Source organism: Triturus cristatus, chromosome 1_2, assembly GCF_964204655.1.
Source record: "Triturus cristatus chromosome 1_2, aTriCri1.1, whole genome shotgun sequence".
In the NCBI taxonomy this organism is placed as follows: domain Eukaryota; kingdom Metazoa; phylum Chordata; class Amphibia; order Caudata; family Salamandridae; genus Triturus; species Triturus cristatus.
The window spans coordinates 177,164,215-177,191,144 of record NC_140580.1 but is presented as its reverse complement, the minus strand read 5'-3'; the positions used below and the strand labels follow the sequence as shown (position 1 = coordinate 177,191,144).

Here is a 26,930-nt window from a genome sequence, read left to right as displayed (position 1 = left end):
GAGGAGATCGCGATCGAAACAATACCGCGATGTGAGTGAGGATTCCGCTTCGATCGTCGAACTGGAAATGTTCAGAACCGGAGCGCGAAGATTACATCCGAGCCCGATGGCGGAAAAAACAATCTGAGGATGGATCCGAAGCCCATGCGCAATACGATCCAAGGGAGGAGTCACCGACCTTGTGACTTCCAAAGACTTTCCAAGAGGAAAAACAAACTGCAAACATCCGGGCCCAACACCAGATGGCGATCTATGCAAAAGTGTGTAATCTGCAGCTCATATGCCTCGAACACACATTTACACAAACAGACTAGTAGACAAAAATGTCTAGACACTACTATGAATTCACAAAACATGGCATGCTGCCTTCACCAATGTACGAAGCCAATGGCAGGGGCAGTAATCCACTGCCGGTATAATCAGGACACTGGACAGACACACACACTAGATTAGTGGGAGGCTAGGGCAAAAATCATGGAAACCCTGATCCATGCAGTTGAGCACTCAAGGTAGAGAAACATGGCTGTACACCATGCAGGTGGCATTTCGCATTCCAAAATTAAGTTATCTATCCAGTAATAGTCATTCGAAGAACATGGAAAACATTTATAAAAGGAACAGGCCCTGATTACTTTCCAAGCATGATTATGAATCAGCTATACAAAGAAAGAACTACGACTGACTACTAGTTTAGCACTTATAATCCCAAAGTCTCATAATTAGTATTCGGATCCTGTGCACAATACTCCCGGAGTGCGTCGTAGGGCAACTCCACTGAGGGTCAGATACAGATGAGAAAGACAAAAGAGGAAGGTGCACCAGTCAGAAGAAGTCCAAATCAAATCGGTATCTTTAGTTATTCCCTTTATTTTCTTACAAAGACTCAGCCAACGCGTTTCGTTCCACACAGGAACTTCTTCAAGGCAAATTCAAATCTTTATGGCCAGCGGATAAAACAATGCAATGTGGCAGAATCCCACATGCATAGGAAAAGTTAGAAGTAAGTAATCCTCAAAGGTAAATGACGTGTGTCTTGTAATGAGGTAGTCTTGGGTAGCCGGAGCTTAACGTATATATTTAACTTACGCTCCACAATTAGAACCAAATTTAAGTGGATTCCAGTAATCTAGGAAGTCCCATGGTCCGAACAAAATCCCAGGTAGAAGCAATAATGAGCGACCAAAGATTATGAATCACTTTAGTCTGGCTCCAGAGCCAATGAAAGTCACTCAGATTGCTGCTTCACACACATTTTGATGTAAAATCAGTCTTTCTCACCTTCAGGTTCCAATACCACATCCTTCAGTTCTTCCCCTATGCTTTATGCAGTTGTAACTTAAGCAGTCCTGAACATCTGGAATTACCACAAGAATGTCCTCTGTTAAAGGTTCATTAAACTGACTTTAGAGAAAGTTGTGATCATACTAGATCCAAAACAAGAGGACACACAAGGCAATATACCAACTGCGCCCATTATCACTTGTTACAATCACTTGTCTTACAGCTTAAAAGTCAATACATTTTGAGCTCATTACAGATATATACCATACAAGCTCAGAGGACCATGTTAAACTTAAAACCAAAGCCAATTTTTGATATTCAAGATGGTCACTTTTCATCTTACATCGATAGAAGGTGTCCCTGATATTAGTGCAACAGAGTGCCAACTTTACTTTCATAACCAACTAGACTCCATCCTTTTAATGGGGTACTAGGCAGAAAAACAGATGAGGCAATCAGTGAAAAGTGGTTAGACTTGGTTTCATTTCTGAAGCAACACGAGAATCCTTCCTTGACAAAATGGCAAACAATGGATTATGTAATCCATCAAGCATCTGAACTTCAGCAAATCAGGACCCTTCAAAGGTCAGAACATTATTTGAGACAAGACAACCAAGGGAATTCTCTACACAGGTCAAACATAGCTCACTACTGACTCTTGCACACCGACAAACGACTTCCATAACATTACCTTCATGTAACAGAAAGCCAAGAAGCTATCTCACCAGTTTGTATATCCACTTCTTTCTAATGGGTACTTGAAAACTACTCAAAGACTTTACAACTCAAAATGAATACCCAGAAAACGTACAGAAGAGGGGTGCAATGGGTTCATATAATAGGTAACACAATGTACACATCTAGTTTCAAACAACGTTTTACCATCAGAAACAATCATGCCAGCTTCCAGTGGCTCATCTGCAAACGTTTTGTAGCTGATACCACAGGGTCCTTCATGGACATTCAGAAAGGAGCCAACCCCGTGCCCTGTGCCATGCAAGTAGTCCAGTCCGGCTTCCCACAGTGCTGAGCGAGCAAAGGAATCCAGTAGATGACCTGCCAATTTAAATAGGAAATATTTAAATAATTTAACAGCACGATTTTTCATACCTTAAAATCTAATTCATTTTTGAAACAATTATTATGACTTACTTTGTGTTAATTATACAAACTCTATGGCATACGCTGAGATATTAATAAACACCAAAGCAAGTTAATAAATCAATACTCTAGTACTGCGGTTGGCACGAACCTTTAAAAAGTTGACTTCTGTAATTGTGAATCACAGTATATAGCATGGTGGGCAAAAACTAGGAGAGCAATCATGAATATCCAAAATATATAGCACTTCATCTAGACCTTTGAATAACTCAGAACTCTTCAATGTCTTTGGAGTACAATAATGTAAACATTAGAAAAATGTAATTAAAACATCTGTTAACAGTGATCTCAGGCATTTTGTTAATTCTCGATTATTGTCCAGGGAAAGTTCATCCGTATGACATTTTAATAAACCACACCCCTCCTGTGTCATGTAAGCAACGGCAGCTATAATGTGCATGCAACATAATTTTGTCGGTATCGGAGTGTCTAATGTTCATCTGTCGATGTTGCTGGAGAATGTCAGTCTCTATCAGCACAGGGAAAGTTCCTGGCTTCATCTTGCTCTGTACTCCAAGCCAAAGCAAGACATATGGGGAAAAGATCTGCATAATAGCAGTGACAACAGTAAAGGGTGCCCAAGCCATGGCAATCTTAGGGCATTACAAGTCAACAAGCAACAGTTGCAAGCCAGCTGAGCTTTCATAGAATTAATATTGAGGAGGCAAAAGAGATAAGAAAAAAATGGTCTCAGGAGTGGTAATGAGTGCTGTTATGGATATGTCTCGAAAAGGTGGTGTTCCAAACAAAAAAACCCTTCCTTTTCCTCTCTCTCTACCTAACCCCTTTTACATAATCCAACTCTCACAGAAACCTGTTTCTCTACCACTGAATCTTTTGCATGCTTGAACTAATCCCCATCGTCGGGCTGTAGTTTTTAAAGCAGCAATGCATATTGTTATAAAGGTTATAGTAGAGTATTCACCTCATTTGAAAGCCCCAAATATTTTACCAATGAGGTGAATGCACTGAGCACCCTCACTTCAGACACCGCAGCTCAGATTTTCTACCTCAAGTCTAGTGTGAGGGAGTCTCTGGACAGAGTTCCACTGATCATCAAAAAAGCCCACTACAGCACAGTGAGTGTGTTTGGGACTCCTTTCTTGTTTTTTGGCACAAACGTCTGTCATAATGCATCTGTTACTAGGAGGGAGAAGAACTATCTCGCCAAGGCTGGTTACACTTGTGGAGTAAATGCAATGTTAGTCCATTATCTGCAACTTATATGCATTCAAAATCCTTATGTGAAATCTGTATGGTTTTCTTCAAGACCCACTGTGATGCGCAAAGGTGCCTGGCTTTCTTTCTACTCGAGATAGGCCCTCAACATTGGGGATGACCACTCCTGATTCTGCCAGAAGTGCTCCTCTACAAACGTTACAAAAATATAAACATTTGGATGTGCCTGAGATAATCTCCATGGATGGACCTGAAAAATCTACTACTAACAACAGTTCCCTCTCTTGATGGGGCCACCCACTATTATGACTCTTTAGACAAAGATGTGGGTTAAAAATCTACTGCTGCAGATATTCTTAGTGCCTTTCATGCAATACTGAAATCCAAAGGTAAATACCTATCAGCGGACAAACCATCCTAAACAACAGTCTTGTCCCTGAAGTTATCTTTGAGAGGCACAGCTTTAACAACAACCACCTCGTCGCCAGGGGGCTTTTTCTGGTCTATGCTTCCTCTGCCATCTATGATGCTGATTACAACATGAACATTAGATTTCGGTGCTATCAAAATATTGCAGTCTCTGGGGGTACGGCTGAGTTTCGCACAGCCTCCTTAGACCATTAAGTATCAGATTAGCTTCCTACCCATGTTTTTCATACAGAAGAAGAGGAAGACTTGGAGGAAATCCTCTAAGGCAAAGATCAATTTAAGAATGCAAACAGTTCATGAAAACTGAGGGTTGAGCGCATAGCAAAGTATTAGTTAGGCTCACTGAGGAAGATAATTATTAAATTATGACAACCCCAAGAATTATGAGCCTCCCAGGAAAAGACTATACACCAGGGAACCACAAATGTAACAGGTTCCAATATACTTCATTCTGTCAAACCTATAATAGAAAAGAGAGTGAATTGGTGAATTGAATGCTGCCTTGATGGCAAATTACACTGTCTGCCACTCAGCCTTGGTGACTGGCTCAGCATACACTTCTGCAAACACATCATCTAACACTGCTATGACAATCTCTGCTCCAAACTGCCTACGGATCCTTAGCCACAGATTCCTCCTACTCAGAGGGACATGGCTGAGCTCTGCAGAAGCTAAGAGAGAGCACCTGAAATGGAGGAGGAGTAATTAAGGAGCTATAAGTAGACGATTAGTTCACAGAGATCACAGACCTGGCCTCAGAATGGAAAAATCTTGTGTCTGATAATTGGGGAACAGATAGTTTGAACTGCCCCACCCTGGAGCTTTAGCAAAAGCCACAATGGTGGCTGCCAACCTGCTAGCAACATCAACTTGAAGAGCTGCAGTGGGAGGGTTTTAACCTCATCCTTAACTGAGACATGAGAAAGGTCACAAAAAACAGAGCAATCATGACTTCTACTTCAGTTTCTTTCTAGTTGAATAAAATACGGGTGATTGGAGACCCACTTTATACCTTAGAATCCGAATAAGTTCCTGAAGTCTCAGCCCTTTAGGATGGTCACACTTGAGTCGGTCCCCACTCTACTGCAAGAAGGGGAGTTCCTGACGCCACAAACCTTCAGAGCAGGTATTTTTACATCTCTTTCTATTTGGACAACAATATCCAAGATTTTTGGGTATTGTTCAACATTATCAGATTATGGCTCTTTCATTTGGCTTCAGATTAGCCCAGAGACTCTTCACAAACACTTAGCACAAGTCACGCCTTACCTCTGCAAGAAGGACTTTCAAGTCTTCCCGTACTTTGAGGACTGCATTGAAAAGGATCAAGAATTAAAGAAGCAGAAGACTCAACTAATGCCTAGCTGGCACTACTATTGCCAGGGACTTACTATAAAGGAGACCAAATCTTCTGCCTCTCCAGCAACTACCCTTTCCTTTCTTGGAGCATGACTCAAACTTTTCAAGGAAAGGCATTCTTTTTACCGGATCAAGTGGCGATGTTGTGGTTATCACCACAAGCATGTCTGCCCTATTTGTTATTTCATTTTGCAGTGGACATTTTTTCAAGATGCACATGCTGTGCATTATTTTGCCATCTAATTGTTGGGTCTGGATTTTTGTTTTTTAACCCATAGGCGGCATCAACCGCTATTTGGTGGTATGCTTGTCCCCTCGTGAAATCTGAAATGCCCCCCAGAAAGCCAATCTGTGTGGAAGACAACTTCCATTTCTTTTTTCTGCAACTGGCTCAGAAGACAAAGGTCAAACCTTCAGGATCACCAATGGAAATGTGAAACGGGTTCACAGTGCAACGAGCAGAGCATAAAGAAAGGGAGAAACACTTTTGTAGTATGAATATTTTCTGGATTCACATGCTGGGTATTATTCCACAGTCTGTTGGTTGAGTCTGGAATAGTTTTAGTAGTCTTTTTTTCTGTGTGTCATCAACCATTTGTCTATCCATCTGTGATGTTAGATGCCTGATCCAGCAGCCACTTTGCATGATTGCCGTATTCAGATTATTTTTTCCACTGTTGGGTCTGGAAGCAGAGCGAGAACGCAGAAGGAAAAAAATAAAGATTTTATTGAGAAATTATCACCCGAAAACAGAGAATTTTGAAGGACAACTAAGGGTTTACGCTGACGGTGAAGGAAGAAGCTTTCCACTGAGAAAAAACAAAAGAGCCTAGCACAGCTTGAAAGCGGTGCTTTAATTATTAATTTATTTATTTTTGGCGTCTCCCAGTCCCACTGAACTTAAGAGGGATCACCGGGGGCTGCACTGAATCCAGAGGGACTGGGACAACATTAAAAAATTATTTGTTTTTGATTGTGAGTAGGGAGGCAGGGTATCCCAACTCTGTCCACAAGTCCTGTATTGGCAGCGAGAACAGTATTCTTTATGTTTGCGGCCGTCAATCACATCGCTCGGTCCCACCAGTCAAAACAGAGTCCAACAGCAACAGAGATCTATACATTTTAAAACTTAATTTCTCTAAAATGACTGAAAAGATTTACATCTAATAACAAAAAGCATGTTTTCTGGATAAAGATCTAGCTTTCCTGCAGTCCTTCCTTTCACGCTCCCTGTGCCCAGCAACTCTGTCGCATAGTTCATGTCACAAAATCCTCTCACTTTGCTGTCAGTGAAAGACAAGTAAATAACAACCCCCCCTTTTTAAAGGAAAAAACTGTAATTTGTCAGAAGACATAGCATGACATTTGTCTATAAAAGTACAGCAAACGTGCCAAGTGAAAACCAAAAACAAAATATAACGGGTTCTTTAATGCTTTATTGCCTTCTGAACTCCAACATGGCCACAGACTTGCGTAATTGATGAACTCATAGTGCCAGAGATAAATGCAATCTTTTCAAATAAATACAGCATGCAAAATTGCATATAAGGTAGACCGCTGAAAAGACAAGAACTCTCAAGGAGTGCCTCACAAAAAAGAGTTCCCAGAAAGCGAGCACTCGTGTAAGAATTGAAGGAGAAAGTCAGAGAGGCGATAAAGAGGCGACATTCAAGGGAAGGTACAACTACAGGACCTGGAATGCCTAAAACAAAGCCAGCAAATACAATGCAAGCAAAAGGAAGCTATAAAAACACACAGCTAATGGAAAGCAACGGGCAGAATGCATTTCTAGGTAAGCTTTCAGCATGCCCCAATACGTCTGTGCAACCAGACAGCTGTGCTGTCATGCAAGTTTCGACCAAAAAAGGAACTGATGGACATGGGACCATTTGTATTTCATTATTCAAAAGATTAAAATATGCTAACAGCGTGAAAAAATTGATCAAAGCCGGAACGATTCAAAGAACGGGTAACAAAGACACATCTTGTTACGATCCATTATAAACCGTCTTTACACATTATATACTTTTTGCCTCTTCAGTGGCTTAAAAAGGTTGACACAATATCTGCCTATCAGTATCAGCTTGGACAGGAAGCAACATCAAGTGCCAAAATACAAGGCCATTTTTGGTATACAGAAGCTAGAAGTAAAGTCTTGATGATGTGCTGCAGTGAATAATTATGTGTTAGCAAGATAGAGAGAAAAGGAAACAAGCGAGCAACACAAACCTTTGGTGCCATTTGGGAATACAGCAGCACTCACAGCGATGTGTCCTTTGAGGACATAAGTGAAGCACTCCTAAAAGGGTAAAAGTGGAAAAAATGAATATACAAGGAGACATGCTATGTTCAGATTTAATTGCTTCAGTAGAATACCATAAAGAACATTAGAACAACAAGAACGAGTTACTTACCATCAGTAAAGCTCATATTGTTGGATAGTCTTCAAAAGCTGCAGATTCTTCACTTTAGAATTATTCCCAGGCCCACACCGGATGAGGAAAATTTCCAGCAATGCAACCGGTGTGCCGGTAGCTGGTACACTGTGGCTCAAAGGCTCCAAGGAATGGACGAAGCAGAGCCACATATAAATGTCATCCCTGCGGACATCAGTTTCTTAATCTTTCTCCTACCGTGCTCTAAGACACGGAGCATTACAAACAAATTTCAGGTGACAACGCGCCGAATCTAACTTGGAACCTTATTAAGAGGGTATTGCTTCCACTGCGAGTTCAGAAGGAAGTGAGGAGTCTGCAGTTTAAGTATCTACCAGAAAGAGCTTTAGTAAAGGTAAATAACTTGCTCTTCTAATGGATACTTCTAACTGTAGATTCCTAAGCATAGAACAGATGGCAAAGCAATACCTCCCAATGGTGGAGGATCTGAGTAGTGGACTCATATAGCCAAGCCGTCCTGCAGGAGTTAACGGGCAAAGTGAGCCTCCCACCAGACCTAGCTTTCAAGGCAGAAGTGTTTTGTTATTGTGTGTACTAAAACCGAAGTCACAGCTGGGCAGATGTCCAAAACGGACTGCTCCGTGCCTACACCTCCGTAGCTGCCTTGGCTCTAGTGGAATGAGCCCACTAGTCCTCTGGATGATCCTTCCTTGCCATGAGTGGTAGTTCTTAATGGAGAGGACTATCCACCTTGATAGGGTCCTCTGGTGTACACCTTTGCCATTTTATTGCCTCAGTGAAATCCTGGAAAGAGCTGATTGTCCATCCAATAGTTCTTTGTTTGATCAATGTAAAAGCTCAGCACTCACTTGGAGTCAAGATAAGAAAATTAGGGCTCCTCTTTTGAGCGGTGCAGAAGGGCAAATGACTCTGGCAGAGTAACAGGTTAACATGAAAAGGCAACACCACCTTGGGCAGTAAGGAGGAGTATCTAAAAAGAACATCATATAGGAAGATTGTACAGAAAGCAATCGCAGTTAAATCATGCAGCTCTGCAAAGTGATAGCGATATAAAAGACAGTTTTGTTCAGTAGGAGAACAGCTGCACAAGGTTCAAATGGAATATATATTAAAAAGCTCAGGACCATGTTGAGATCCCACTGAGGCATCAGAAATGGCTTTGGGGGAAACGTGCTGTAGGCCCTTCAAAGACTGCATCCCCACAGGCAATTTGAAGAGAGGGCTGATCAGGCAAACTCTGACACGATGCGTTAGCAAAAACATTTCTAACCAGGATTCTTCACACTGCTCGAAGACGCCTTGTGCCACTTCTGGGTAGAGGTGCAAATTGTGATCCGCCACTTGCAATAGTATAAAATATTTACGTAGTACTATAATAGACACACACACAAACCCACACACACACACACACATATATATATATATATATATATATATATATAAATAAAATATACATATATCTATATAGATATACATTTATCGATATACATATATCTATATAGATTACAGATATCTATACAGATATATATGCAGCCTGCATTAAGGTCTACAAATGCCCAAATTACTTTGAGTTTTCATCTAATAAACCACTTGGGTTTCTGTCTTAGTGTCTGAATCTAGACAGTAATGCCTCGTGAAAATATGAACCGATCTCCAAGTAGCCGCTTTGAAAATTTCGGAAATGGGGACATTTCTAAGTAGGGCTGCTGTTGCCGCCTTGCCCCTTGTAGAATGGGATTTAGGCCTGGCAGGTAATTGTTTGTTGGCCAGCTAGTAGGTTAACAGGATTGCATGAGTTTCGGAAGAACCACAATCTGTTCCCAAGGAGGAGAGAGAAAACGTACTAGTGGGAACACCTTCTTTAATCTCTTAAGAAATCCTTCACTACAGAAATTTGGAAGAATGATCTCTGTGAAGGGGACTTTCTATAAGCAGTAATGGCTGCAAATTGTACCTTAATAGATGAGAATTGCAGGCCTGATTTTGCTAAATGTATAAGATAAGTTAATAAAACGTCTTCTTGCCCAAGAATGGGATGAAAATCATTCTGAATACACCACATGTGAAACCTCTTCCACTTGAAAGCATAAGAGCGTCTAGTAGAAGGCCTTTGGATTCTCTAAGAAAGTCCATGCACTCCTCCGAAAGGCCTAAGTGTCCATGATGCAGAAATTCAGGAGCCTTGCTGTAAAGCTCAGCGAGGTAAGGGGGGGTTGGAAGATCTTCCAGCCTAGCTTGTAGAGGAGACCCGGTCTGCATGGAAGCCTCTTGTGTGGTCTTTCGAACAGGTGGAGGAGATCCAGGTACCAGCACTGGCGAGGCCATTCAGGAGCTATTAGAATCATAATGGCCTTGGTTTGGTACAGTTTATTGAATGGTCGTTGTAATCAGGGGAATGGGAGGAAATTCGTATAGAAATGTCCCTGACCAGTTTATCAAATGGCAATTCCCCTTTGTTACTGGTCGGCAGAACCTGGATGCAAAGTCTGGGCATTTTTTGTTGTTTTCATCTGCAAACAGGTCTATCTGCGGATGCCCCCATTCTCTGAAAATGTATTTTTTGACGTTGGTGTGCAGAATTCAGTCATGTGGTTCTATGAAGTGGCAGCTTGGAGAGTCCGCTTGTCTGTTCTGGACTACTGGCAGGTGTATCGCTGAGATCATTAAGCCCCTCGGTACGAGCCAGTGCCATATTACTTACGCTTCCAGGGATAAAAGGTGGGAACGAGTTCCCCCTTGTTTGTTCAAATATGCATTGTGGTCATGTTGTCCGTTTGTACTAGGAACAAGCAGGGTTTGAATGGATGGTTGAAAAGACTTGAGGGCTAGATAGACTGCCCGCAGCACCAACGTGCTGATATTATATTGTTGCTCATTGGTCGACCACAGGCCCGGCGTCTGTAGGGAACCCATATGAGCACCCCATCCCTGAAAGAGGCATCTCTTATGAGCATCTGATTAAAGGTGGAAAGGAACACCAAATCAGTAGATTTTGTAGATGAGACCACCATAGTAGGGATGCTTTTGCAGCCTTAAATAGGGTGAGCTTGCTGTCCCAATGATCCGTGAATTGGTTCCACTCATCTTCCAGATTTTGTTGTAACGGTCTCATGTGCAGTCTGCCAGTGGGAACAAGAAAGATACATGAGACCATACACCCCAGAGGAGACGCAAGCTATTGGAGTTACTCTGTGTTTAGTGCGTGGTCCTTTGGCAGGGCAGAGGTCAGCAGGCAGCAGGGCAGCTCAGCAAAGCAGGGAAGCACTTCCTCAGAACAGTCAGGCACAGCATAGTGTCAATCCTTCAGCACAGCAGCTTTTACTCCAGCAGAGTTCTTTCCAGATCCAGTAGCGTACCGATTTGAGGGGGCCAGAATCCTTGTACTTGTACTCAAAAGTGCCTTTGATGTAGGGGTGACTTCAACTGGACTCTCTGAAGTGCATAAAGATCTCTTTTAACTCGGTCTTGGCTCCAGACTACCAGTAGGGGATAAATCAGACCTTTGTGTCAGGGCAGGACAGAACCTATTCAAGTGTAAGTGTGAACCACCTCTACCTCTCCCTGCCCAGGAAGACTATCAGTATGCAGATGTACCCCCGTCACACACAGCCCTTCCTGTATTGTGGTTGTCTAGAAAGTATGCACAAAGTGTAGCTGTCATCCAGCCCAGATGTGTATTGGAGGCAGGTTGCAGGCACACACAGCTAAGTTAAGAGCAGAGAAACGTCTACTTTCTAAAAGTGGCATTTCTAAAATGGTAATGCCAAATCCAACTTTACCACTAACGAGGATTTATCACCACCATTCCAAAGATATTAAACATGAAGTAGCTATTCCTTTCCAATAAGAAATTACAGCTTAAAATGTATTTTAAGGAATCCCCAATACTAGCCTATGGGAGGAGTAGGCCTCACAGCAGTGAAAAACAAATGTAGCTGCTTGTCACTGCCAGGAAATATAAAACTTAAAAGTTTACGTCCTGCGTTTTAGTTACACAGCACCCTGCTCTTAGGGTCACTTAGGGCCTACCTTAGGGGTGAGTTATGTGTACTAAAAGGGGGGTTTAAGCTTTGGCAAGTGGTTTTAAATGCCAAGTTTAAGTGGTGGTAAACTGTACACATAGGCTCTGCAACGGCAGGCTTGAGACAGTTTTGAAAGGCTACTTGTGTAAGTGGAACACCAGTGCTGCAGGCCCACTAGTAGCATTTAGATTACAGGCCCTGGGTACATGGGGTACCACTTAACAAGGGACTTATAGGTAAACTAAATATGCCAATCAGGTATACCAATGGCACCATGTTTAGTGAAGAAGCACATACACTTTAGTACTGGTGAGCAGTGGTAAAGTGGTCAGAGTCCTATAGCCAACAAAAAGATACAGCACAAAGTGGGATGCAAAAGCCAAAACATAGGGAGAAGACCACCTTATGGTTGACAGTTCTAACATGAACTTATTCATTTTATGGATGGTACCTCAGACTTTTTGATCACCCATTTTTGGACTTTTTACTGTAGGTGCATCCCAATGCATTTGTCTCAACCACGGTAATCACATGGTAAATGGACTGCGCTTGTTTACCACCTTTGCCCACCTTTTAATATAAGGCCACTGCTAGGGGAAGAGGCACTTGGCTGGTTACACGTGTGCTGCACTGGGAGACTACCGTTGTGCACAGCCAAGTAAATGGGCTCAGGCAGCCGGGCGCAGAAGGGACTCTGTAGGGTTAGATATTGACCAGGGGTAGCCCTTATAATAGTAGTGGGCTTTCATAGGTAAAGTCAGTATAATTTACTGCTTTGTGTATAGTGACATTTAATTGTATACATGGGGAATACTGCCTTAGAATGCAGGTTCGCTCCACTTTAGGTTACAAAGCCCAGCAAGATATAAAATGGGGTGAAATGTGCACAGAGATTGATTATGCAAGCGTCAAGCAAATATATGTACATCTTATGGGTCGTACAGAACTTTCACATTTCCTTGTCTCAGCTCAGTATTAGAGCCCAGGCCTTTCTTCACCCTGTTGGGCCACGTTAATTACTCTGCTCCCCAAGAGAGGGAACAAAGGCCTCCCCGCACAAAAGGAGTAATTAACAGTTCGTCTCTCTGCTCTTGAGAGAGGAAGGGGTGGGGAAGGAAATCTGCATCTGGTAATTAGCTGTCACACTGTACCAGAGCTGGGCAGCCCATACTCACTGAACAAAGGAGGAAGCCTAAATGAACGAGTTACTTACCTTCGGTAACAATGTATCTGGTAGAGAAACAGTCTAGCCGCAGATTCCATAACTTAGAATATCCCACAGGTGTCAGAGTGGATTCGGAAAACTTTTTCCTCAGCAGTACCTCTGCACCCCAGGGGGCGTCATCGCCTGGCTCCGTCCTGACGTCGTCCACGGAAGTGACGTCAATGGAGTCATATAAAGACCCCCCACACCTGCGTGCCGACGTCAGTTTTCTACAATGAAACTTTTCTGCGCCACAACGCGGAGCCACAACAAAAACTGCGAGAGTATAGGAACAGTGTGTGAAAAAAGAGCAAAGAACCTTTGAAACAACAATGAAAAGAAATCACAGAATGAAAAACGCCATGTTGAAAGAGTACTCAACAGTGGAAGAAGCTGAAGGGAGCGAACAGAGCACCCGCCACAGCGAAAAGCCCCAACAAAACGAAGAGCCGTGCCCCCTCCTAAGAGGCACGGCATTGGAAACAAAGGGCATGACAAACGAAGGACAGGTTGCAACTACAGGATGGAACTGTATGAAAAACTGTCTGTAATCACAGGATGGAACTGTAAAGGACCATAAGACTGGAACAACATGACAAGTAACCAGAAGTAAACAACCACACCCCCCACAGTGACCTATGAACTGTTGCATAGTCAATTAGAATTCCAACCCAATCGACTACAGCATAAACAAGGAGACCACAAAGAAATGGGGAGAAACAGACAAGGGCGGAGGGAGGGCAGGAAAACAGGAGAATCTCCACACTGGGGAAACCAGGTGGAGCAGTATCGAAAAGCACAGAACCTAACCATAATTCTGTAAAAAGATGGGAAACTGAGCACTGGAACACATGGATCCGCCAGAGACAGAGTCCCAGAGAAGGGACAAGAAAGTATGCCATCGTCAGAGTTTACCCACTGAACATACACCACAGAGGATGTCAAAAATTGAAATGTGAGGGGACAGATGTCACCATATAGAGATATACCGAGTCAGAACTACCAGGAGACACAGGCATGTGGATGTTAGGATACACACAAGGAGACGGAGTGTACTGTGAGAACCACACCACAGCTAAACAAAAGCCCAAGGAATGGGGCCTCCTACCGCATGCATGCGGCGGAATAGAGAGTAGAGCACATCACCAGGTAGTCAACCAGCCAACTGTACCCAGAGGTACAAACGGCGAAGAGAAACCGGCAAAGCCGGTGACACACACACACACACACACACACACAGAGTGCTCTCTTCCATAAGAGAGAAAGAGAGAGAAAGAGAGAGAGAAAGAGAGAGAGAAAGAGAGAGAGAAAGAGAGAGAGAAAGAGAGAGAGAAAGAGAGAGAGAAAGAGAGAGAGAAAGAGAGAGAGAAAGAGAGAGAAAGAGAGAGAAAGAGAGAGAAAAATAGAAAAAGAGAAAAAGAGAAAGAGAAAAAGAGAAAAAGAGAAAAAGAGAAAGAGAAAAAGAGAAAAAGAGAAAAAGAGAAAAAGAGAAAAAGAGAAAAAGAGAAAGAGAAAAAGAGAAAGAAAAAGAAAGAAAGAAAGAAAGAAAGAAAGAAAGAAAGAAAGAAAGAAAGACCGGGACTAAAACCCCCATTACTAGGGGGAACTCAAAGAGCACGCCGTAGACAAAGACAATAGGCACCAGTGGCACGGGTGTGAAGCAGAGCAGGACACAGAGTCCAAACACTGAAAAGCGACAACATCCCCCTCCTGACGGGGACAGAACCGTGGCACCTCCACAAGACAGGCGGGGGCACTGACCCCTACACTCACGGGAAAGGAGTGATAAATACACAGACAGGTCTGTCAGAAAAAAGGGGGGAGATACAGTCGCATACAGACTGTGAGAAGTTGGCCTAGTATATGCTGTCCACTAGTTACAGTGGGCACCCTGTACCAGTCCAAACAACCCCTTATTGGTTATAGGTTAAAGACAACTTTTATTGAAAGCTATCCTAGTGGTAGCTATGGAGAGCATCCTTCAGGCTAAGTCTTGAAGGAATGTAAAGCAGTTTGCTTTACCAGTCTATAATCTCTTCAGTGGCTAAATGAAAGACATCCACACCAGGTATATATAAAATATATGTATTTATTACTAAACACACCCTCCTCGTCTCTTTATGAGACTAGAGGTCAAAACACATAAGTTACACTTCAAATATTACAGTAAAATAGCACAAATGCACGTCAGGCCCTAGGGGCGAGCCAAACCATATACTAAAATAGTGGTATAAGAACCACAACTTAACTAGACACAAGGGCTAGAGCCTGTAGAATCGCTGGGACCCCAAGGAACCACCCAAGGTAGTGACACAGGGGACCCACGGGGGCCGTGTGCAGTGTGAGAACACAGCCGCGAGCTCCTGTTAGCTTCTATGGGGAAAGTCGCGGTTAGATTTTTAAAGATTAGCGACACTTCGAAATGAGTCAGGACCAAACCCTTTGGGGCTTAGGAAGTTCTAGGGCCAACACCGACAGGAGCATTAGAGAACTCGTGTTACCTCACCCAGGGAAGCCGGGTGCATAGGTGTCAAATAGTGTCGGGTCGTGGCGTCGATTTCAATGGGAGCTGGCAAAGAAGTGCTGCTGTCGGGAAGATGCGAAGTTTCCGAAGAGATCCAAGCCTGAAAGAGAGAAGAACCTGAAAGCAGAGGGGACAGAGTCTGGGTCACTTGCCAGTGACCAGGAAGGCGACAGGCAGATGCCCACCGATGTCGGGTGATTTCAGGTGAAGGAGGTGAAGCTTGACTCTTCAGCCACGAGGACCAGGAGGCGTCGAGGACGACCAGGAGCTGGATTTGAGCTGTCCCACGAAGGATGTCGAGTGCTGCAGTGTCGGTGCCCGGATTGGACACAACAAGCCTTGGCAACAGCAACCCACGCAGAAAGGAGAAAGATGCTTCGGTGCAGACCAGCAAGGTCTGGGGGACTCACCACTTGGTTGGGAGTCAGGGCACATCTGGAGCAACCAGGAAGGCCCAAGGAAATTCAAAGTTACCCCCTCAGGGACCCACCAGTTGACGGACCAGGGATCGCAAAGGGACCTCCAGAGGAAACACAAAATGGCGGCCCACGGGTCACCCGGGGCGACTAGGCCGACAATCTTCGGTGGATCTTCTGCTCGAGGTGGGGGCTACAAGTAAGCACGACTTCAAGAGACGTCGAGAAGTCAATGCCCTTGCAGGAGTTCCGGTTCCACGCTACTCACGAGGGCTGCGGGTCTCAGCTTTGCTGGGGACTCGGGTCGGCCTCTGAGATGTCTGGAAATCCTCTTCCTGGGCTGCAAATACTTCGGAATCTGGCGGGAGCTTCGGAGATGCAGCCAGCAAAATGCTTTGTTGGTGCCTGCCAAGCAGGGGAGTCACTCCTTGACCACAAGGGAGATTTCTTCAGTCCTCTAGTCTTTAGTAGAGCGTCGAAGTTCCAGGATTCAGCTTCAGAGTTTCATCCAGGGATATCTAAAGTTCTGGTTACAGAGGTTACTTACTTATACCTAAGGAAGGGGTTGGACTAGCTCTAGGGACCCACCTATGGGAGGGTTTGGAAAGAGGGGTGGCTACACCCATTTCCTTTTTCCAGTATCGCGCCAGAGCAGGGGCTAGAAGCCCCTGAACCGGTTTGAGCTGGACAATGCACAGGGACACCAAATGTGCCCCCAGTGCAGGACTTCAAAGCACTCCGAGAGTGCTCCCACCCAGCCCCAATACACATAAGCCTGTCTGGGAGGTGGTTACACCTCCCTGCGACAGGAAACCTATTGTCCAGGCCTCCCCTGCTGGAGTTTCAGTCAGCAGCAGGAGGCCAGACCCGTGTCTGTGGCTGCAGCATCCATTTTGTGATGCCAGGGCTCTGTTAGCTTCTATCGGGTATACCAGTACTGCCATGTCTCTCCCTCTAGCAAGGTGGGATCATACTCTCACATCAGGAATTGATGTGGGGGTATGATTCCAAGGTGTTTGACACCAAACACATGTTTCCGTGCAGAAGAGATTCCGAAGGCTGCAGAGGGGCTAAGCTCATGCCTGGGCACCCTCTGACATATAACCAAGCTGTGGTGTCATTTTTGAAGGGATTTCCAGGGGTGGCACAATACATGCTTCAGCCCCTGGTAGGCCTCTGGGGTACCTATGCCCTGGGTACATAGTATACCATATACTAGGGACTCACAAGGGTACCTCGGGATCCAATCTGTGGTGTACCTAAAGTACATGCAATCAATTTAGAGAGGAAGCAGCTAGGCTGGGGCCCTGAATAGCAAGGTCCCAGCCAGACTGAAGTCGAAAAACAGTGAAACACCAGCAAAAAGTGGGGGTAAACATGTGAAGCAGATCCTACTCTCCTACACAGACACTGTATAATGACAACAAGCATCCTGAAGAGGAATACTGGCACCGTAACAAATAAGATTGACAGCCCCGAACCACTAGGCCACAGTGAAGCAGAAAACATCCGCAGAGGCCAGGAGCGGAAGAACCGGAAACCCTGCACATAACAGCAGAGGGGGCTGAAGTCCCTAGCAGGGAAGTGCAGAAAGAAATATGTTACAAGGCAACACACAGCAGAAACATAGCTGGTTAACACTCCACTGCCCATAGGTAAACGCCCCACAGGGCCTGAGCAATGAGAGAAGACGCAAGCACGTCCATCAAGAATTGAGAGTAGAACGCAGTCAAGACAGGGGCGGAAGGTACACCGGCAGCGCGCTGCGGCAGCGAATAGATCCTGGGTGTACACACACAGAGTGCCTCCACTGAGACAGGAAAGAGCTACGGACCAACCGTAGACCACAACACAAAACCCCCAGTAGAGAACCGCACCAACCCCGCGAGTCTCACTAGAGGGGACATCATACAACAGCAGGAAGAGTGCTTGCACAAGAGAAGCCTTAGAAGAAGAAGACGACGACTCCGCAGGAGCCGTTGAAACTTCCCGTTGGAGGAAGAGCAGCCACACAATAGCCAACAAGTACCCCACATAGGGTACGGCACATCCCTATAAAAGCAAGGGACAACTCTTTGAGCCGAGCTCTTAGACAGAGGGTGAAAAAGACAATGCAGTAACAGCTAGCCAGCTGCAACAAAAGAAAGACAAAACGGCGAAAGCCGCACAATCCGACTGGTTAATAACGTCTTGAACCCAGAGACGGAACTACCAGAAAAAGCAGTGGGAATACTGCAACTAAAAGCCAAAGTCCACAACAAGGACTACAAACCATGGGACTCATTGAAACACAGAGATGAGCCGTGGAACCGCTGAGTCAGCATGTCTGTCGAACAGCGTGACCCCATCAAAGGGTAAATCCCGAAGACGCTCCTGGAAGTTGGCAGGGAAATAACTATCGCAGAGCCAGGCATGGTGGCGTAGAGCAACGGTCCGGGCCATAGCTCGACTTACCGAATCGGTGGGGTCTATGGCCGACCGAATGGAAAATTGCGCCATTTCTCGGCCATCACGAACCAACCGTTCCAGGTCAGGCTGAGGTTCCTCCGGAAGAGAGGGAAGGAGGCGCTCAACCGAGACCCAAAGGTCAGAAGTAGCCCACGCAAACACGCAAGACGTGTTCAGGAATGGAAGGCCTGCGATGGTGGACGTAAAAACATGGCGGCCACACAACTCCAACCATCGAGATTCCCAAGTGGGAGGGAGTAACGGAGGATGGGTAGAAGGCAGCGAGACTGAAGCTGCCTGAATCATCTGGGACCGGGTGATGTTGATGTGCAATAGCACGATCCACCGGGTCCCAAGTCCTCAGAAGAGCGTCGTACAAGGACTCGCCGAAAAAGCAACAAGAGCTCTACTTCCACGGTGCCCTGGTGGAGTGAATCCAGCAAGGCATCAGAGGGCAGAGAGACAGAGAGTGGCTGCATTTGTAAAATGTACGCAGCCCTGCGATCCGCCCTCGCAAAGGCCGCACTAGCCACCGTGGCCATCCGAGGTGGTGACAACAGGTCATCCATAGGGGACGGCATGAGGCTAATTCTGCCACCAAAACCTGGGGGCTCTAGAGCCTGAGGACATCCAAGTCCCTGCCAGTGCAAGAGGTCCTTCCCAGAAGGACAGCGAAACAACCCTGGGGGTGGTGAACCCATAGGGACCTCCTTATTTGGCCTCCACATCCACAACCAGATGAATGGCCGGGGATGGCACCGGCGTCGATCAGCGCCGAGACTGCATCGAATCGACTGCGATGAACCCTGAAGGAGCCTCGTCTGACCGGCGTCGGACTGGCATCGACACAACCTCCACCGAGGCGGGAACCTGCGGAGAGGAACGGAGTCGACTCGGAGCCACAGCCTCAGCCGGCGTAGGGAGCCTCACAGGGCTGTGCGGATACGGGGGAGGCTTGGCCGTGTGAGTAGGATGCCCCTCTGGGATGCGTCCCGACGTCTCAGCGACTCCGGAATCGGAGTCAGGGTGCTCGACCGGCGCAGAGGGTGAACCTGCCGGCAAAGCCCCGTTCTGAGCCCCTATCTCCTCTATGGGGCCCGAAGGCACACCAGGGAGAGGGGGTTACCCAAAGATGGCTAATAAGGCCAGAGAATAGGCCTCCATCTGGGCTCGAGTCGCCCCAGCTCCAGGAAATGGGTAAGCAGGGGACGACTCCTGAGGGCCCGTGCCTGGTAGAGACTGGAAGCAACGGGCCCCGCCGTCGCGTGAGGCCGGCGAACTCCAGGACTTCTTTTTTTTTTGTGCTTACCTGCAGCAGGAGAGCGACGTCCGCGGGAAAGACTCCGCGACCTGTCCCAAACTGACCCCCCGCACGAGAAGAAGACCGAACAGGACATCCGGGCGGACAGCAACTTCATGCGCCATTCTCGCAGGGCATTGGCCTTCAGTTGGCGGTAGGCGTCGCACTCCTCGGAATCGTGGTGCTTTCCCAAGCACCACATACAGATCGCGTGTGGCTCCGTCGCCGACATCTGCCGCTTACAGGATTCACACGCTTTGAGGCCCGAAGACATCACACACAGTTGCCAGATGGCAAAAGCCATCGAGAAATCCAGAAAAACAAAAAGAGGCCAGAGGTAACTGCTTCTCCGGATCCGTGTTGGGACGCGGAAAAGAAGAAAACTGACGTCTGCACACGGGTGGGGGGGTCTTATATGGCTCCATTGACGTCACTCCTGTGGGCGACAACAGGACGGAGCGGGGCGACGCCTTCCCCCGGCGTGCAGAGGTACTGCTAGAGAAAAAGTTTTCCGGATCCAGTCTGACGCCTGCGGAAAATTCTAAGTTAAGGAATCTGCGGCTAGATGTCTCTATCAGATAACTGGAGCCAACACAGGAGTTGGCTCCTTTTTGAAGTTTTGATGGGAATGGCCTTTGGCAGTGATGTCAGCTAGAGGCAGAGTTGGGGCTCCCAGGGGAGATATGACCAGTGACTTCTGGACATCGCCATCTTGAACTATCCCAGCATGCTTCGCAGGAGGGTTGGGACAGGGAAGGAGAGGCAATGAGGCACACAGGGGTGCCTGGCTTCAAGAACCTATCACCCCCATTTAAAAAGTCTTGCACAAGGGTGAGGAGTGCTTTTGTGCTGTGCTCTTTACTGGAACTGGACAGTGGCAGGAGCAATGGACAACTGGAAGGACAAGCCTGATGCCGTAAAGGACTAAGGACTTTGCCCACAGTTGACCCCAGGACCAGTAGGTCTCTCCAATGGGCAGTGAAGCCGCTCCCCATTACACCCATTGAGGCTCAGTTGGCGAAGATCTGCACTTCTGCGCCCCAGCAGGAGGAGAGAAGCACCAGACACCAAGAAAAGGAGAAAGGTTGGCACAGGGAGCTAGTATAAGTTGCAGGGAGCTACTCCTGGGGGCTAGAGCTACCACAAGGAGTAAAACAAGCCCATGATTGTGCCCAACTGCCCAACTGGGCTGGAGATATCCATACTTGAAGCTCTGGTCACAAAGTATGTGGGTCTCTGCAGCCTGTCAGAAAATTACCCTTGAGGTTGGTCAGAGTCTGGGGATCCACACGAGGTATAATTGTCTTTTCTTACGACAAGAGGGGTCCTGCGCGGAGGCCCCTTCCCCAGGGGCTGAGGCAGGAAGTAAAAGGAGAAGCACTGTTGTAGCCCCCCTTAGCAGCCAGAAGGGACCTGGGACCACATCTCAAGGACCCAACCAATTATGGAGGTGGTGGACTCACTCACATCCCCGTGCGGGGGTGGTGGAGGAGGGGTAATGGCAGCCACCATAATCCAGGGACCCTTCCTGCACGAAGCAGGCAGGGAGCTTGAGGAGGCCGGCTCCCTCGCTGGCAAGGACAGAACTTGTTGACTAAAGGTCAGGGGTGTTCAGATGGGACCAGGCAAACCACCCCCACCCCACCCGCCAAAAAAAAATAAAGAAAAAAGGAGGCCATGCAGTGGAACCTGGAGACAGTCTCTCCTGGGCAGCGGGAGAGCCGCTCATTAAATATTCACCACTGTCTCAAGCAAGGGCCTCATAATGTCCTGACCTTATGTTTCTGGGGTCACCAGGGCTGGAGATGTTGCTCTATTGCTGATAGTGTAGCGCTCACAATGGCTGCATTTTATGTGGCCTGAATTTGTGCAAAGAAAGATACAAAACGCATTATGTTTATTTTCATTGTTTTATTTATCCTTTATGTTGATAATAGGCATTGCATTTACACGTGATGAAGGACTTGTAAAATGTTGATGATTTTTAAAATGTGGGTTATTTGCCTTTTTTTTTTTGATTAAATCACAAAAAGAGAGACTAGGGAAAAGAGCCTTCTCTGACTCCCCTATCATGAATGAAAACTCACTAAACAGAGAAGTGCTACAGTCAAATAAACTACTAGATCTAAAGTTAGAGACATAGAAGTGTGGGACTATATGCTGCCCTCAACACTATACGACAATTAGAAGAGGATGATGTACAACAAGAAAGACAACAGATGTCTTAATACTGCCCTCACACACTTTGCAGTGTCATGCTTCATTATAGGGCCGCATCTGACGTCCAGGTGCAGACCAACACACTGGACGGAGCACAGTTTTTTTGTATATATGAAGATTAGTGGTGAGGGTACAGAAAATGTGAAGGAACAAACAGAAATTCACAGAACATACAAAGAAAATGTATCTGTAAAGGGAGAAAATTATCCCCCTCAGACGGGACAAAAAAAGTGCAGACATATACAGTTAAAACTACCTAAGAGGAAACCATTGTTCTCCTTTATTCCTGAGGCGCCTTGGTAGGATTAAAAACTCAAAGGTTGGGATATTCAGGGGAGGTAAAGACCCCTATATCCCTGCTGCAGATACCAACATGTTTCTGCATTATTTCAAAGTAAAAAATGACCAGAAATGAAGTTTATCATGGTGTTATCCACACCACGTGTACACACAATGAACACACCACACCTCAGTGAAATAAAAGGTAGGACTCTTTTGGACCAACTGTCCGTCAAAAAAGTGCCGCAAATATATAGTGCCATGTCAGTGCTCCCATTCATCCAATCCAATTATTAATAGAGCCTTTCACCCTAAAAATAACCACCAACTTACAAGGGTTTACTAGTAATTCTCTAAACCTGGGACCTTTGTGGGACCGTGGTCTTGTAGTCACACTCTGAAAATGACAAATCGAGATTAAAAACACCTTCAATGTGTGTTGAATTCAGTTATGCCAGAACTGCGATTGTTATGTCTCGCAAAGCCCAAATATTATCTCATCTATCAGGCTTTCCCTCTTCAATATCTCAATGTCAGCTAGTAAACATGAGAGAAACGAGGTGAAAAGATTGTATGTAATCCTCAGATAAAAACGTTCAAGTGTCCTGAGAGCTACCAACACCATATAGCGACTCATTTGTAGTACACTTACTACTCCAAAGAACCACCAAGTCACTGGTTCCTCACGCCGGTCCTACGTCGACAGAGTCAGGGCGCCATGAGCTCTGTTTATAAGGGAAACCGGATATCATTTGGCGGTCCAAACAACGCACTGCCCCTCCTTGCTGAGCGTCTGCGTCATCGCGTAGCGGTCAATTCCGCCTACGTCACCAACATCAACGAAAGACATCATTTCTGCCTCTGTAGAAAAGCGGCAGCCATCTTACTAGTGTATATCTCAGTAAGGTCATGCCACCCTAAGGTATTAATGTAGGTTCAAATAATATAGTAATACATCATCATTACGGACACATTGTTTCTCGATATTAATTTTGTCCTTGCACATTTTTTATCTTTGTTGTAAACCTGGGCACAAACAGTCGCGTTGGCTATCGCATTAAGCAACAGCGATCTTATCAGTTACTAAATTGCTTAGCGTCCAAGTGCAAAGTATCACTTTATTATAGTCTTGCTGGAGGTATATTTAGAAGCATCCTAAAAGCATTACACACATGCGTTTTAAGTTTGAATTGACAGGTAACTTCTAAGTTTAATTATATTCTGCGCTCAGCATATCTGAATGGCATATAAAAAAAATTCCTCTACTGAGGATAAAGCAGTCTTCTACCTGGGCTAGCTAAATATCTCTGTTCATATCAAGCAAAACACTATCCTGTTCATAGTCATTTGGTGTTTAATCCATAGAGTTGAAACCAGGGTATACCATCATTTAAACCCCGAGTGCTGCTTTTCAGCCTATCCACCCAACGTTGTTCACGGACCAGAAAGAAACTAGTGACATCCACAATATTAGGCGGAATAAAAGGTTTATCTAATACTGTCCACCTAAGATCTCGGTCGCTATGTCTTTTTTCATAAAAGTGGGCCGTCAGCTTGGTGTTCTGTTTCCCGCACCTTATTGTGCTCATATGTTCCAAAATTCAGGTTTTTACCCGACGGGTAGTCATCCCGATATAGAACATTATACAAGGATATTTTATCAAGTAGATAACATTCTCTGTGTTGCATGGTGTGTGTTTTCTCTGCTCCCAGAGGCGATTCGTCCCAATATCCACATTCCTCCCATTTAGTGAAGGAGGACCCTACAGGATCCACACGCATAATGTCCCATCACTGGGGGTAGAAAATGTTCTTGATTCTGTTCATTAGGATCGTTCATCATCATCCTAGGGCATGTGTCATGTCTTTGATACGCGCACTTTTCTTGAAGGAAAAAAAGGTGAGTAGGTTGATCTAATCCATTAGAATTAAGAATTCTCCAATTCTTTTGTATTATCTTCTTAAGGTGATTAGATGCCATGTTAAAAGTAGTCACACAGATACTGCTCTCAACTGTCTCTTTTACATTAGTTTCCAATAGGGTCTCTCTATTGCAGTTTCTCGCTTGTTTCTGGGCCTTTCTAATAACTTGTTCTGGGTAGTCTCTGTGTCTAAGTTTATCTCTCAAAACGTCCGCCTCCTTTTTATAATCCACTATTGAGGAACAGTTGCTACGCAATCGTAGGAACTGTCCATAGGGAAGGTTTTCCCTAAGGTAGCGAGGATGGAAACTTTGGAAGGACAAGAGGTTATTCCTATCTGTTGGTTTGTGGTAGACACTACTGACTAACACACCATTCTCTGCTCTTATATTCAGATCCAAAAACGGAAGTGTCACATTTGTCATTGTGTTCGTAAAGAACAAAAAAGGATTTCTCTAATTAAGCCAGCCTAAGAAGGTCTTTGCCAAGCTCCTACTTCCTCTCCAGATGATGAAAACATCAATATACCTGCGCCAAACCCTAATCTGATCAAGATAAGGGTTAGCCGGCGAGAATACATTTTCTGCCTCAAACTTGGAGACATAAAGGCACACCTGGCTAGGGGCACAGGAACTCCCCATGGAAGTTCCATGGGTCTGGAGATAGAACTGATCTTCAAATTTGAAGAAGTTCTTGGTTAACACTAGCTCTAAAAGACTCAGGATGAATGTACGTGGAGTCTGATGATTCCATTCCTCAGCAAATAGCGTATTTTCAATGACCCTCAGGGTTTCTTGTTGAGGAATGTTTGTATAGAGTGACTATGTCGAGCCCGATCATAAGGTCACTACTAGGATCAAAATCCAAGTCTTTAATGAGGTTCAAAACTTCCCGAGTATCTTTAAGATACGCTGGCATTTTCTGGACAAGTGGACGCAAAAAAAGTCACAAAATTTGGACAAGAGTTCTAAGATAGAGTCAGTCCCAGAAACTATAGGACGCCCTGGAGGAGGGCGAGTAGGTTTGTGCACTTTAGGCAGAATATAGAAATAGGGAACGGTCGGATGTTGTTTACATAGGAAGGATGCCTCCTTCTGACTAATCCGGTTATTACCAGTTGCTTCTTCCACATAAGTGCCAATTTCAATCCTCAATTCTTCAGTGGGGTCACTGCTCAAGATTTTATAGTTCCTTCTATCATCCAGTAGAAGGAGACATTCTGTAATATAGATTTTTTTGTCCTGAATCACAATAGCTCTGCCTTTATCGGCGGGCTTTATGATTAACATAGGATCATCCCTCAGTTCCTTCAGGGCCTGCCTCTCAATTTTAGATAGATTACAAAACAACTTGTCACTGCTTGTTGTTTCCATCAACTCCACATCCCTCATTACAGCCTGCTCAAATACTTCCACCTCTGGAGTGAGCTGTCCAACACAAGGGACAAACGTAGATTTATTCCTTAAACCAGTAGCGTCCTCTCTCTCTATTGTTTCCTTGCCATCAAAGAAAACCTTCAGGCGTACACTCCGGAAAAACCCAGCCAGTTCACATTTCAGTTTGAAAGAGTCTAATTGGTTCTTTGGAACGAAACCCAGACCCTTCGACAAGAACCTTACTTCTGTCTCAGTCAATGTCCTGTTACTTAAATTCATCACTAGGTTTGTTCCCTGCTGGTACTCGGTTCCACCTCTCGGGCCATGCTGCGTGTTTTTCTCTGGTTCATGTCCTCCCATTGTACTCTCTGTGGCTTCTGTGTTCTCTGTCTCCCTCTCCCCCTGCCTCTCTCTAAAAAAGGTGGGTACTCTTTCGGGAAGTATTGAGTATTTAGTTTTTAATCCTACCAAGGGGCCTCCGGAATAAAGGAGAACGATGGTTTCCTCTTGGGTAGTTTTAACTGTATAGGTCTGCACTTTTTTGGTCCCGTCTGAGGGGGATACTTTTCTCCCTTTACAGATACATTTTCTTTGTAGGTTCTGTGAATTTCTGTTTGTTCCTTCACATTTTCTGTACCCTCACCACTAATCTTCATATATACAAAAAAACTGCGCTCCGTCCAGTGTGTTGATCTGCACCTGGACGTCAGATGCGACCCTATGATGAAGCATGACACTGCAAAGTATGTGAGGGCAGTATTAAGACATCTGTTGTCTTTCTTGTTGTACATCATCCTCTTCGAATTGTCGCATAGTGTTGAGGTCAGCATATAGTCCCACACTTCTATGTCTCTAACTTTAGAACTAGTGGTTTAATTTATTTGCCTTTTTACCTAGTGCACCTTTGATAAGGCCAATAGGCTTACCTTATATGTTGTGATGACCTTCGATAAATTAAATAGGCTTGTTTTGTATAAAGTGGTATCCCTCTACATTCTGACGTTTATCTGGTATAGGTGGTGGAGGGGTGTACCATGATTTTGGAGGTCATGACCCTTTAGGGATCAAATGTAATTACAGAATGTTACCTAGAGTATTTTCTAGCTGCCATAAGCATATATTTCTAAATTAATGCGTAGTATTTAGTGGTGTGTAAATGTAATAAATGTCCTTTTCCACAAAAGGAACTAACTTGATAATCATTTATTGAGTATTATTATTGCATGCCAGCAAATGATGATTACTAGCACACAGCCCCACCCCTGAGTAGGCCTTGAACTGCTCTGCTTCGCTACCTTGAGAGAGTGTCGAGCACTAGAACGGGTGTTTAAATAACAATAAAAGTACTCTAGTTGCTGGCTATGCCAGGCTTGAATCCTAGCTAAAAAAAAAA

At 45.2% G+C, this 26,930-nt stretch overlaps 1 protein-coding gene across 5 annotated transcripts in view; it reads right to left on the bottom strand.

The window, feature by feature from the left end:
* Positions 1 to 26,930, bottom strand: part of XPNPEP1 (X-prolyl aminopeptidase 1) — a 384,359-nt gene that overhangs the window by 53,349 nt on the left and 304,080 nt on the right. For 4 of the 5 annotated variants that reach the window (XM_085603445.1, XM_085603448.1, XM_085603446.1 and 1 more), the window contains 2 exons: positions 7,639 to 7,708; positions 2,164 to 2,337 (listed from right to left, as the gene is read on the bottom strand). In XM_085603445.1, the coding sequence (XP_085459571.1) occupies positions 2,164 to 2,337; positions 7,639 to 7,708 (244 nt within the window). Of the gene's footprint in view, positions 1 to 293; positions 657 to 1,197; positions 1,425 to 1,955; positions 2,338 to 7,638; positions 7,709 to 26,930 lie in introns of all 5 variants that reach the window. The other variant, XR_014961064.1, reaches the window with a different exon arrangement.